This window comes from Coregonus clupeaformis, chromosome 34 (genome assembly GCF_020615455.1).
Source record: "Coregonus clupeaformis isolate EN_2021a chromosome 34, ASM2061545v1, whole genome shotgun sequence".
Taxonomy (NCBI): Eukaryota; Metazoa; Chordata; class Actinopteri; order Salmoniformes; family Salmonidae; genus Coregonus; species Coregonus clupeaformis.
The window spans coordinates 18,077,091-18,090,487 of record NC_059225.1 but is presented as its reverse complement, the minus strand read 5'-3'; the positions used below and the strand labels follow the sequence as shown (position 1 = coordinate 18,090,487).

At 43.6% G+C, this 13,397-nt stretch overlaps 1 protein-coding gene across 1 annotated transcript; it reads left to right on the top strand.

The window, feature by feature from the left end:
* The first annotated feature begins 1,035 nt into the window (after window positions 1–1,035).
* On the top strand, window positions 1,036–13,229 carry cul1b (cullin 1b). The gene is made up of 22 exons (XM_041861653.2): window positions 1,036–1,357; window positions 5,298–5,634; window positions 5,948–6,122; window positions 6,465–6,632; window positions 6,827–6,877; window positions 7,058–7,148; window positions 7,299–7,462; window positions 7,572–7,734; window positions 7,943–8,073; window positions 8,157–8,264; window positions 8,374–8,480; window positions 8,564–8,612; window positions 8,757–8,888; window positions 9,006–9,123; window positions 9,228–9,304; window positions 10,224–10,342; window positions 10,449–10,554; window positions 10,695–10,742; window positions 10,878–10,960; window positions 11,069–11,174; window positions 11,273–11,386; window positions 11,528–13,229. Exons 2-22 carry the CDS (start codon window positions 5,495–5,497, stop codon window positions 11,606–11,608), a joined length of 2,331 nt encoding a protein of 776 aa, XP_041717587.1. The 5' UTR covers window positions 1,036–1,357; window positions 5,298–5,494; the 3' UTR covers window positions 11,609–13,229.
* Window positions 13,230–13,397: the final 168 nt, after the last annotated feature.

Genomic DNA, 13,397 nt, shown 5'->3' with positions numbered 1-13,397 from the left:
CTTCCATATGTTTGGTGTGTTGGATACTGTTCCATTTATTCCATTCAAGCCATTAAAATGAGCCCATCCTCCTATATCTACTCTCACCAGCCTCCTCTGATTATTGTATATTATTCTGAAGATAAACATGTAGCACAGTCCCCACTGGGGTTGTCCACTGACCTCACAGTGGCACAGAAATCCCAGAGGATCAGGCGCTGTCATTCTCTGACCCTGACCTGTTAACAACAACACATCTTCAAACAGACTTTCATTGAGAGTCTTTCCACATCTAAACAATGGAAGAATAAATACCCTAATGAGAATCTTACCAATGAAGACCTCTGTAGTGGAACAGCACAGTTGGAGCATCTGTCTGTAACAGTGAAAAAGCACAGCTGGTTAAGTGGAGTGTTAAAAATGGTTGTATGTTTGGGGTGTTGAGTGGCTCTATACCAGGGTTCTTCAATTCCGGTCCTGGAGGGCCGAAACACCTCTGTTTTTCAACCTCTCCTTCTAATTAGGGGCTAATTCAGACCTGGGACACCAGGTGAGTACAATTAACTACCAGGTAGAAATAAAAAACAGAAGTGTTTCGGCCCTCCAGGACCGGAATTGAAGAACCCTGCTCTATACAGTATATACCATAATTGAGTTATGGTATATAAAGCCTATTTGTTTACCATTTCATGTCTTGGCTTAGTTTATAAAGTAGCCTAATTGTAATAAATCCAGTTGTGCCAGGTAAATAAAATGGATGTCAAGTGAATCATTGGTTGGTTGTGTTTCTTCAACGTGGTCCTCTGTAGCTCAATTGGTAGAGCATGGCGCTTGTAACGCCAGGGTAGTGGGTTCGATCACCGGGACCACCCATACGTAAAAATGTTAGCACATGACTGTAAGTCGCTTTGGATAAAAGCATCTGCTAAATGGCTTATTATTAAACAATCAAATATCCACCATTTAATTGGTTTGGATTTTGCCATTTTTGTAGTCCCACTCACCGGGTCGTCACTAGTTACCACAGCCACAAAGTAATTAACCCCGCCTATTTCTACCAATTTAAACCTAACATTAACCACACTGCTAACCTTATGCCTAGCCCGAACATTAAATTAAGAGCAAAAATCAAATTTTTGTTTTCATAAATTTTTACGATATAGCCAATTTTGACGTTGACGCTGTGGAACCCACACACCGTGTCCATCATCATTTCATTTCACTAGGAGACTTTAGCGCTGCTAGCTACATCATCTTGAGTAAACTGCGAAACGAAGGAAATCCATCCCAGTCAAGAACCGAGTAAAGGAGGCGCCGATAGCTAGATTCCTGAACCTGTATTTCTCTATTGCTGGGGCAAATAAACGGTTCAGAAATGGTAAGAATAGCTCATTTTTCTATTGTCTAAGTGCCATGAAGCTTTTATTTGAGCTAGTTAGTTAGCTATCTAGCAAGGCAGCAGCTCGTTGTGGGTAGCCGCGCGAGCAAGATATGTTTTGGCGAATAATCCTGACTCATTGAACAGGGTGCCATTTTAATTTTCATCTGTAGAAATTATGGTTTTAACCTCACATTTAGTTAAGAACGTTTTCTGGCCCATCAACCTTATCAAAATACGTTAAAATGAATTAGACCGACGGCTAGTTATCTGTTTCAACAATGGCAGCTACGCTGTTTAGAAAGCTAACCTAGCTAGCTAACGGCTGTCGTTCTTTCGGCTAGCTGCGTCAGCTAACATTAGATATGTTAGCTAACGTTAGCTATCCTAACCGAATAATGGTGATGTTGCTTTAGCTAGCTACATAACTAGCCCATGAAAATGTTGGCTTTTATGTTGATTTAGAGAACAAGTCTCTAGCTAGTAACTTATACCAACAATATCTAACAAGCATGAAAAAGTCACCGTGTTACAGTATGTGCTCAAATGTTTTGTTATTAACTAACGTTAGCGAGTTAGTTGGCTGGCCAACCAGCCAACAACAACAGTTCATGACACTCACTAGTCTGGCTAAATGCTGTTGGCAAGCCAGTCTGTAATATGGAGAGTATTGGTCTATATTTAGTTATGACAATACAGGTGAGCTCGAAGGCAAGCTGCTTTTGGGCCTCTGTAACATTGAAGAGATTGCCCACTAACGTACATTTAATTTGCTCTAACTATTTATTTAACCATAATACATTGCTCTGTCCAACCGAAGTACTGAAGTCTTTACCCTCTTTGGACTCTACTGTCACTAAACTACTCATTTGGTCTGAGTATCACAACAAACAATTATTTCTGCTCTGTCAAGGCAGAGTGGTAAGCCAGGTGTAATGTAAGTGAGGGAAAGACAGTGTGTGAATGGAACAGTCGACTTTCAGGTCATGTAGGCCTAGTTAGTGTTTGGTTTCAGTGGGACAGAAATCTGACCCTGCATGCCTCGCACTCACTAACCACCCCAGTAATAGCTTCCCCACCAATCACTAACTACCCCATGATGGCTAGTAGGAGACAACCCCTTCCTACTCTGCTAGTCTCCAGGCTCTGTGCTTCCCTGACTTCCTCTCAGGCAAGACTGCTGTACTCCTGTAGGAAATAGAGCAGCCTGACATCTCATTGTTCTGTTCCTCTGAGTCAGTCAGCAAAGCGCCTGTTTTGATACAACCTGAGGAAACATGGATGCTAGACGTAGTGTGCGTGTGCAAGGCTGAACACCCCATCCCCGCCTTTACCTTAGCTGACCTGTGTCTGTTTAACATGTGAGGGGCGTACTGATGCTGACTGCTGAGAGGCTGTGACTATAAAATCAATCCTGGTGTGGGTGCGTGCGCACTAGCCTTTCAAATGCTGAGCTGAGTGAGAATCAAAAGCTGCTTACACTAATGAAATAGCCTGCCTTATTGCCCAACAACACACACACACCCTTCACTCCAAGCTAGAAAGCAATTAAATGGTTCCCAATACACTGTGATTGTAGCACAGGATTGCATGTTCCTGAGGCATAGCTTTTGTATTATCTGATACACCATATCCCTGTTCTGTGAATGAGTCACTCTTTCACGGTTAGAGCATTGGGCCAGTAACCAAAAGGTTGCTGCTTCGAATACCTGAGCGGACAAGGTGAAAGATGTGCCCATGAGCAAGGCACTTAACCCTAATTTACTCCAGGGGTGGCATACTATTATGGCTGACCCTATAAGACAACACATTTCACTGCACCGATCTGGTGTATGTGACAAAACATATTTATTCATTAATTGTTTTGCACCTGAGGTTTACTTTTACATTAAAAAAAAACATTTTTGTCATTTAGCAGGCGCTCTTATCCAGAGCGATTTACAGTAGTGAGTGCATACTTTTTCATACAGGTCCCCTGTATCAAGCCCTCTACCCTGGCGTTTCAAGCGCCAACTGAGACACACAGGACCTTTAGGCATTGGGTTTGTTAAATCTGTTGTCAATAAGGAAGTAGGTTAATCTTCTCTCGTTGAGAATATCTGATTGGGTGGAAGGCTAGCGAGGTGGTTTAGCTCTGTGTGTCTGTTTATTACATTGTTGGTATGTGTGTTAATGTAAATGTAGGGTATTAGGTAGGGCCAGGACAATGTCAGTATCGCAATCTTTTTTCCATGGCAAAAATGAAAACACGAAGCAGACCTAACTCTTTGGTACTTTAAAAACCTGTAAAATATTGTGTGCTATAGTTTGGAAAATAAATAAATGTGACTCTGGATGAAAACATAATGATGTTTGTTTCCAACATTAGGGCTGTTTTCCTATAGAAGTTAAATCCGCTTTGTGTTTAGTTTCCTTGCCATGATACTAACGAGTACTGCGATACTGGTATCGTCCCAGCCCTAGTAAGGTTCAGTGATTCTGGCCAGGACACAATGACTGAGGTAGCCTAATGAGATTTACCGGACTGCTTTCCCACGACTACAGCTCTCTCTCTCTTCCCCGAATCATTGTGCCATTACGGTTTCTCACGGTTGTATTGTGTTGTTAATGTATAATTTCCTGCAGAAATGCCCAACTGGATTAGCTAGATATTAAAACATCCCCATTAGCTGACGCCATTAGAAAGGTTACGTTACTGTTGACACTCTAGTCTAGCACAGATGTTAGTTACTATTAGCAAACAGCCCTGAGGGGTATACTACAATTGGTAGAGCATGGCGCTTGTAACGCCAGGGTAGTGGGTTCGATCCCCGGGACCACCCATACGTAAAAATGTATGCGCACATGACTGTAAGTCGCTTTGGATAAAAGCGTCTGCTAAATGGCATTATTATTATTATTATTATTATTATTACAATGCAGGTTCAATGAGTTAGCCAGCTAACTTGTCTAAATGTTGAAATGGGCATGGTCTCTGACTCAACAACCAAGAAATCAATAGGTATTTTGGTTGTTTATCAAAGTTAGCTGGCTAACTCATTGAACCTGCTTTGGAGTATACCCCTCTGGGGTCCTTCCTAGAAACAACACATGATGGGGTCGTGAACTTTGCAGTAGAGGGACATGATGATGTTGATGTGTCAGGTTTCATAACCAACTGTGAGGAAATCACTGTCATGGCCTCCATGTTCACAGCATGGACATCCTGTCTTTATTGCAATTTTTAAAGGACTCCTGCCATCATGCGTGCACACACACTGCTACTGGTATGTCTAAATATAACATGGGAGAACTAGGCCTATCCACCAATCTAGTGCTGGTCATAAGCACGAACGCACACAAACTGCTTGTCAACAGTGTCAGGAAGTAAATAGTGTTCCGGTTGCGACACAAACCAAACAAACATCATCAGCCATGGGCCTAAATGACAGTAAATGACCAGAGATGGAGACAAGGCTGGCTGTCCTCTGCTATATATAGACCATCTGCCTGGCTGTCAACAACAATGAGCCTCACTTCCCTTCTCTCACTCTCTCTTCATATCTTTGTAAATTGGAGAGGGACATTGTTGATGTTGCCATTTCCTGGTCTCCTGGCCAATCCAGGGTTTATATTACATAGGGATGTATCTGACTGTAAACTTATTGATACATTAATCAATGTCTTTGGACTGTGGAGAGCTCCTCTCATGTTGAATGTACTGCTGTTTCTGTCACAGTATTCGAGGCCAGTCTGCCTGCCAGAGGACTGGGAAGGAAGTAGCCTGGGCCTAAAGTGGACTAATCTGTCATTAGTTAGCTGTAATCACGTAGTTCATAGTTCAGCTGCTAGAAATGACAGCAACTGATGAACAAGTACATTAGATTTTTGTTCAGTTCTGTTTTTTGTTCTTCATTCGGAGTTAGGATAGTAACCACTGTTTTCTGTCTTATTCCCCCAGGTCTTGTGGTGAGGTGTTGCTGCGTAAGGCTGTGAGGAGGAGCAACTGCAGACTGAGCCAAACTTACTGATACACACTCACCAGCCTCCCATGGACGGCACACTCTGAGACAACATCTGCGAGGAGAGAAACAACAGGAGAGGGAGCAGAGGAGAGGAGAAGGAGCAGAGGAGAAGGAGAGCAGGAGGGACGTGACGATGTCGTCCAACAGGAACCAGAACCCCCATGGGCTGAAGCAGATCGGGCTGGACCAGATCTGGGATGACCTGAGGGCCGGCATCCACCAGGTGTACACACGGCAGAGCATGGCCAAGTCACGCTACATGGAGCTCTACACGTATCCCACACGCTAAAGGGGGAGGGGACGGGTGAAGGCCAGGTGTACATGAGGGGAGGGGGTGGAATTGAAAGGGTTAAATTGGTAAGGCTGCCGTAATTTCCCTTTGAGGCGTGTTTAGGCCTACTTCCCAAAGTGGAAGCTCACAACAGTATGCAGTGTCATTATGGTGTTGTGTTCATGGGTGTGTCCTAGTGGTGCAATACTAACTGATGGGCTAGGTCACATCACATGTAGAGGTCAGAGTCCTGCTGCAATAGACCTGATACCACCACAGATTCTCTGTTTCTGTCTTAACTCCCCTGCCTGTCAGCCATGTGTATAACTACTGTACCAGTGTGCACCAGTCCAGTCAGGGCCGGGGGTCTGCCGTCCCCACCAAGCCCTCCAAGAAGAGCAGTACTCCTGGGGGGGCCCAGTTCGTAGGCCTGGAACTCTACAAGAGACTCAAGGAGTTTCTCAAGAACTACCTAACCAGTCTGCTCATGGTGAGTGGTACTGTGACATGGGGATTCCATCCTCTCCTGACCCTCTGGCACTTTGATGACCTTTCACAGATTTTTTTTATTTATTTTACCTTTATTTAACTAGGCAAGTCAGTTAAGAACAAATTCTTATTTACAATGACTGCCTACACCGGCCAAACCCGGACGGACGACGCTGGGCCAATTGTGCACCGCCCTATGGGATCTAATGTGTGGTTGGATACAAGGACAATATGGTGCCAATTCCACCTATCATTGTTTACTCTCTCTTTAACTGTTCCTTATTTCCTTTGGTGACCAATGCGTCTTTCCATCTCTACTCTCTCTCTCTCCCCTCCCTCCCAGGATGGCGAGGACCTGATGGATGAGTGTGTGTTAAAGTTCTACACACAGCAGTGGGAGGACTACCGGTTCTCCAGTAAGGTGCTGAATGGGATCTGTGCTTACCTCAACAGGCACTGGGTCAGACGTGAGTGTGACGAGGGACGCAAGGGCATCTACGAGATCTACTCGGTGAGAGGAAGGGAGGGAGGGAGTGTCTGTGTGTGTGTGCCAATTTTCAACTGTAAAAGATGAGTGAATTATTACATTTGCATTTTATCATTTAGCAGACGCTCTTATCCAGAGCGACTTACAGTTTTTTAGTGAGTGCATACATTTTCATACTGGCTCTCTCTCCTCCATTTATCCCTCCTCCTCTTCTCTAGTTGGCTTTGGTAACGTGGAGGGAGTGTCTGTTCAGACCCCTAAACAAACAGGTGGGTATGATGATGATGTCACATCTGACTGACACAACACATGCACGGTAAATAGAATCACCAACCACGTCAGTTCAGTGTTTTTCACTGTGTCGTTCTATGTGTAAGCTGCCATCTTATTCTAAGACGGTGAACGTAATTCATACATTAATTGACTTTACACCGCTCTCTCTCTCTCAGGTAACGAATGCGGTCCTGAAGCTGATAGAGAAGGAGAGGAATGGAGAGACCATCAACACCAGACTCATCAGTGGTGTGGTGCAGTCCTACGGTACAACACACATCAAACCAATCCATTTCCAGTTTTCACTTAGACACGTGTTTATAAAATATCATCACATTCCAGTACATCACAGAATTCTCTCAATAGAAGAGTTCAGAAGTGTCAGACTTGACTGGGTGTGTGTTTTGTTTCCTACAGTGGAGCTGGGGCTGAATGAGGAGGATGCGTTTGCTAAGGGTCCTACACTGTCAGTGTATAAAGAATACTTTGAGTGCCAGTTCCTCACGGATACTGAACGCTTCTACACACGAGAGAGCACCGAGTTCCTCCAACAGAACCCTGTTACTGAGTACATGAAGAAGGTGAGAGAGAGAGGAGGGAGAAGGGGAGGGGAAAAAGAGGGTGGGAGTAGCAGCAGTGACAGGTGTAGCTCCATGAAAGCACCAGGAAGTTAACCTTGTGTGTGTGTAGGCGGAGGCCCGTCTGCTAGAGGAACAGAGGCGTGTGCAGGTGTACCTCCATGAGTCCACTCAGGATGAGCTGGCCAGGCGGTGTGAACAGGTGCTCATAGAGAAACACCTGGAGATCTTCCACACAGAGTTCCAGAACCTACTGGATGCTGACAAGAACCAAGGTAGGTAAGGGTAGTGGGGGTGGGGGGGTTAAGCTGCTCAACCCAGGAAATGGAAAATACAATAGAGAATAAATATAAGGAGTTATATATGCCTTGCTGTTATGAGTGCCTCTGTTTTGTTTAGACAAAAGTTGTGTGTACTCAGTCTCTTGCTCTCTCTCTCTGCTCCCTCATTCTCTATTTTTTTCTCTTTTCCTCCCTCTCTCAGATCTAGGTCGGATGTATAACTTGGTGTCTCGAATAACGGATGGTCTGGGAGAGCTAAAGAAACTCCTAGAAACACACATCCACAACCAGGGCCTGGCCGCTATAGAGAAATGTGGAGAGGCCGCTCTCAACGTATGTATACACATACACACACACACACACGCACCCACACACACACACTTACCTGTCTGTCTGTCTGTGTTTGTCCCTCCCAGGACCCTAAGGTGTATGTCCAGACCACTCTGAACGTCCATAAGAAGTACAACGCTCTGGTCATGTCTGCCTTCAACAACGACGCTGGCTTCGTAGCTGCTCTAGACAAGGTGCACTCTAGCTTTTAATAAACAACTTTTTTTCTCCTTAACAAAACGATGTACTAGGGATTCCTATATAAATACCCAGAACTGATGTTGTAGTGTGTTCTCGCTCCAGGCGTGTGGTCGTTTCATCAACAACAACACAGTCACTAAGATGGCCCAGTCCTCCAGCAAATCACCTGAACTACTGGCTAGATACTGTGACTCTCTGCTCAAGAAGAGGTGTGTGCTCTACTGTATGGCACTGGGGCTATTGTCTGTCTGTCTCTCTGATGTAACTAATCATTCACTGTTCTGTTCCCCAGTTCTAAGAACCCAGAAGAGGCAGAGTTGGAGGACACACTCAACCAAGTGGTGAGGACCTACTCTTCGTTCATAAACCTTTTGACTTTCTCTTCAGAACTAATTGGAGTTACCAACTCTCAACCTCATGATATCACAATAAACCTTTCATACCTTGATCATTTGTTCTCTCAACACTTCTCTCCTCTCCCTCAGATGGTGGTGTTTAAGTACATAGAGGACAAGGATGTGTTCCAGAAGTTCTATGCTAAGATGCTGGCTAAACGCCTCGTCCACCAGAACAGTGCTAGCGACGACGCAGAGGCTAGCATGATCTCCAAACTCAAGGTCTGTACCACATACACACACACAAGCATTTATCCAATCTCACACAGACCGATCACCCCAAGGAATGTAAAAGAAAATATGTAATTTGAAAGTATTGTGACTTTCTCTCTCCCTTAGCAAGCGTGTGGCTTTGAGTACACATCTAAACTACAGAGGATGTTCCAGGACATCGGAGTCAGCAAAGATCTCAACGAACAGTTCAAGAAACACCTGACTAACTCTGAACCTCTCGACTGTAAGCACCTGTCGGTCTGTCTAATAAACCTAATACTTCTGTTTACCGGTATCTGTATTTATTGTAAATGTGTTTACAATGCTAAATAATGAGGTGTGTTACAGTGGACTTCAGTATCCAGGTGTTGAGTTCAGGTTCCTGGCCGTTCCAGCAGTCGTGCACCTTCGCTCTGCCCTCCGAGGTGAGACTCAACTCAATAACTCAACCTTGTAACGATACACACATCACTCCTGTAACGACTCCAACACAACAAAACATACTCCCCAACATATTTATTTGGACAGTGAAGTTAAAATTTTTGATTTGGCTCTATACTCCAGCATCTTGGATTTGAGATCAAATGTTTTGAGGTGATAGTACAGAATTTGGCTTTTTTATTTGAGGGTATTTTTATATCTGTTGTATTGTTTAGAAATGAAAGCACGTCATGTATCTAGTCCCACCATTTGAAGGTGACATAAGTTTTTGGAAAAATACTTTGTGTATTACATTTAGTCTAAAGTTTGGTATTTGCTCCCATATTCCTTGCACACAATGACTACATTGGATTATGTTGTGCCCAATATAAATGAATGCTAAATAATGTATTGTGTAATTTTAGTCACTTTTATTGTAAATAAGAATAAATGTTTCTGAACACTTCTAAATTAATGTGGATGCTACCATGATTACGGATAATCATGAATGAATCGTGAATAATGATGAGTGAGAAAGTTACAGATCCACAAAGATCATGCCCCCAAAACATGCTACCCACTCACCATTACCAATAACAGGGGAGGTACATTTGTTTGGTGGGGTATGATATTTATGCCTCTAACTTTCTCACTCCAAATACTTATGACCCCTTCAAATGGAAGGACTAGATTAAAGGTAAAATAAAAATACATAAAGTGCTTTAATTTCTAAACGGTAAAACGGGATATGTAAAAAATAAAGTCCTTAAATAAAGGTGACATTCTGTACCGTCACCTCATATAAAACACTTGATCTCAAATCCAAATGATAGAGTATAGAGGCCAATTAAACGTTTTAGCGTCACTGACCAAATAAATACGGAAGGGATAGTAGGCCTAATACAGCAACCTCTCGTCCTCCAGTTGGAGCGTAGCTACCAGCGGTTCACCGCGTTCTACGGCAGCAGACACAGCGGTCGGAAACTCACCTGGCTCTACCACCTGTCTAAAGGAGAGCTGGTCACCAACTGCTTTAAAAACAGGTACAGATTTGATACAAGGTCACTAGAGTTCAATAAAGGCTCTCCATACTTCACTAGAATCTGGAGATGTACGACATCACTGACTTTAATCCATTGTATGTTCAAGGTACACTCTGCAGGCCTCTACCTTCCAGATGGCTATCCTGTTGCAGTACAACACAGTGGACCTGTACTCCGTACAACAACTCACTGACAGCACCCAGATCAAAACCGTGAGTTATGCTGATACTGTGCTCTAAATAGAGCTGTATTAAATCTAAATAAACGCTTTTAAATGACCCCTGATGAGATTGGCACATTTGTATGTTACTGGCTGTGAATATTGTTTTTACCGTTTTGTGTTGTATTTTAGGACATTCTGGTTCAAGTGTTGCAGATCTTGTTGAAATCCAAATTGCTGGTAAGTGCAAGTCAAGTAGAATGTGTTGTATAACGATAGTCTGTCCACTAGAGGGCTCTGGACTCTGCAGGATAAATGCCTACAAGCTGATTGGAAAGTAGTCATTTGTAATGCGTCTCTGTGTGTGTGTGTCAGGTCCTGGAGGATGAGAATGCTAACATAGACGAGGTGGAGTTCAAACCAGAAACCCTGATCAAACTCTTCCTGGGATACAAGAAGTAAGTCCCCTCTGTTTCTCCTCCTTTTGTGTTCTGTCTGGTTCTTGCGTGTTTTCTCTGTCTAAGCATAGATGTAATCCTAAAACAATTTTTTGTTCATGTCTCCAGTAAGAAGCTGCGTGTGAACATTAACGTTCCTATGAAGACTGAACAGAAGCAGGAGCAGGAGACCACACACAAGAACATAGAGGAGGACCGCAAACTCCTCATACAGGTGTGTGTGTGTTCCCGACCGCCAATGTTTGAAATGTCAAACTGTACTGAATTTCTCTTTCAGCATGTACCACTAAGTATTATGAACTGTGTGTGTAGGCTGCCATAGTGAGGATAATGAAGATGAGGAAGGTTCTGAAACACCAGCAGCTCCTGGCTGAAGTCCTAAACCAGCTTTCGTCCCGCTTCAAACCCAGAGTCCCTGTCATTAAGGTAACACACAAACTCTTACCTGTTGCAGTACATTCTCAAAGGACACTCACATTGCACCAACTGTAGTATTTTAATATTTTTGTCTTAAAGTACATCCCTTTTTCCTCCTCTTTCTCTGCTACCGTTCTGTCTCCTCTGTAGAAGTGTATAGACATCCTGATAGAGAAGGAGTATCTGGAGAGAGTGGACGGAGAGAAAGACATGTACAGCTACCTGGCTTAACCCGCCCCCTCCCCTCCCCTCTTATTTTTCTTTGTCGTTTTTTAATGTCCGAGTAATAAAGTGTGGTTCTTCTGACTGGCAGACATGTTGTGAGGAGTGTGTGTGCTCAGTGGGACATATACACATGGACACACTATCTTGTTTTGATATGCAAATATGATCAGACCCCATAGCATAGTGCGAAGTCCAACCAGAGAGCTGTGTCCACGGTTATAGCATGCAACTGCCTCCCTGCTAGCTTGGTCTCAGATTGAGGGGTATCCTTCGAAGCAGGTTTGAGGAGTTAGGGTGGTAACTTTGGTCAACTGAGTTCAACTCGGGATAAGCGGGTCATAGGAAAGTAGCTCACCTTTTTAGCCAGGTACATTTATATGGCAACAAATCCTTCAGAACTAACCTGCTCTGGGGCAGGCTAACTCAGGGCTAACTCCATTTACCCTAAATAAGTCTTGAGTTGAGGACCAATGAAATCAGATTCCCTCCCTCTTGCAAAGATTGCCTCATCCCCTTCATTTCAGGATGACTGATATTTGATTAATCAAATGTTTGTTAAACGTTACAATATCACATTACATATTTTAGTAATGTCAGAATGCATTTTAAACTTAACGCAATGTAACTTTTGTATGACTTAATACAAAACATTTGATATATATGAGTGGAGTGGGGGGGGGTGCTTATGCATTGATCAGCACACCAAAGCCAGAATTAAACGACAAATAATTTTAAATAAAGAAGGCCCTTCTAAAAGCCTATTTCACACCACAGCCTGCTGGATTTGCAAGATACCATTTCATGCATTTTGATTTCGGCACAAATGAAAATGTGACACTGCCTCGCCCATGGATTGATTTTTCAGCATTGTCTCAATTAATTCGCCGTTCCACTAGCATTGTGCGATATGCACGCAGTTACAAGCCTGCTAGTTAGCGGCAGGCAGACAAGCAATATATGCCGCTGTAGTGTACGAATGAAGCCTGAGCTGGTATGGTGAAGCTAGTTAGCTTTAGAAAACCCGGAGTAGCTCTAGCTTGCTTCGTAGGATGCTCTAGCTTGCTTCGTAGGATACTCCTCAGGTGCTGTAGCAGCTAACTATCGTTATCATGCCAGACAAATTGCAGACTGGCATGACAACACATGCACTAGGAGGAGTTGGCTGAAGCACACAACTGGACCAGCAGGCTACCTCCATAAAGCCAGAGTGGAGATGGACTAGCCTATATGGAGAGATAACTGGTTGTACTGCCGGTCCGGATGAAGGAAATCAGTTGTCTGCATAAAATGGAGACGCCCCTGCGATTTAGATCTGAGTCTGAGGGCTCTATTCAATCTGTATCGCTGAAGTTCAGCGGAGACTGCATTCACGGTAAACGCTGCATATGTCGTCTCAATCAGAAACTACCTTTTAATTTCTATCGCGTAGAGCACTGAATCAGCACTTCTGGAGAGTGTTGGACCTACTGAACTAGTGCCCCATCCCAAACCCACCCCTAGCCTCTTCCCCCCAGGGTCAGGGTTTCATATGGGATTGGGCCTGTATCATCACTGCAATGAGGAAACCATTTGTATAGTGTGGTTAATTTTACAAATGTGTGCTAAATAAAGTCAAGGTTTCTCTACAGCGGTCTTGTCACTGGCTGGGTTGTTACTTACACCGAGATGTTTATTTTTATTTCACCTTTATTTAACCAGGTAAGCCAGTTGAGAACAGGTTCTCATTTACAACTGCGACCTGGCCAAGATAAAGCAAAGCAGTGCAATAAAAACAACACAGTTACATGTGTGTGCA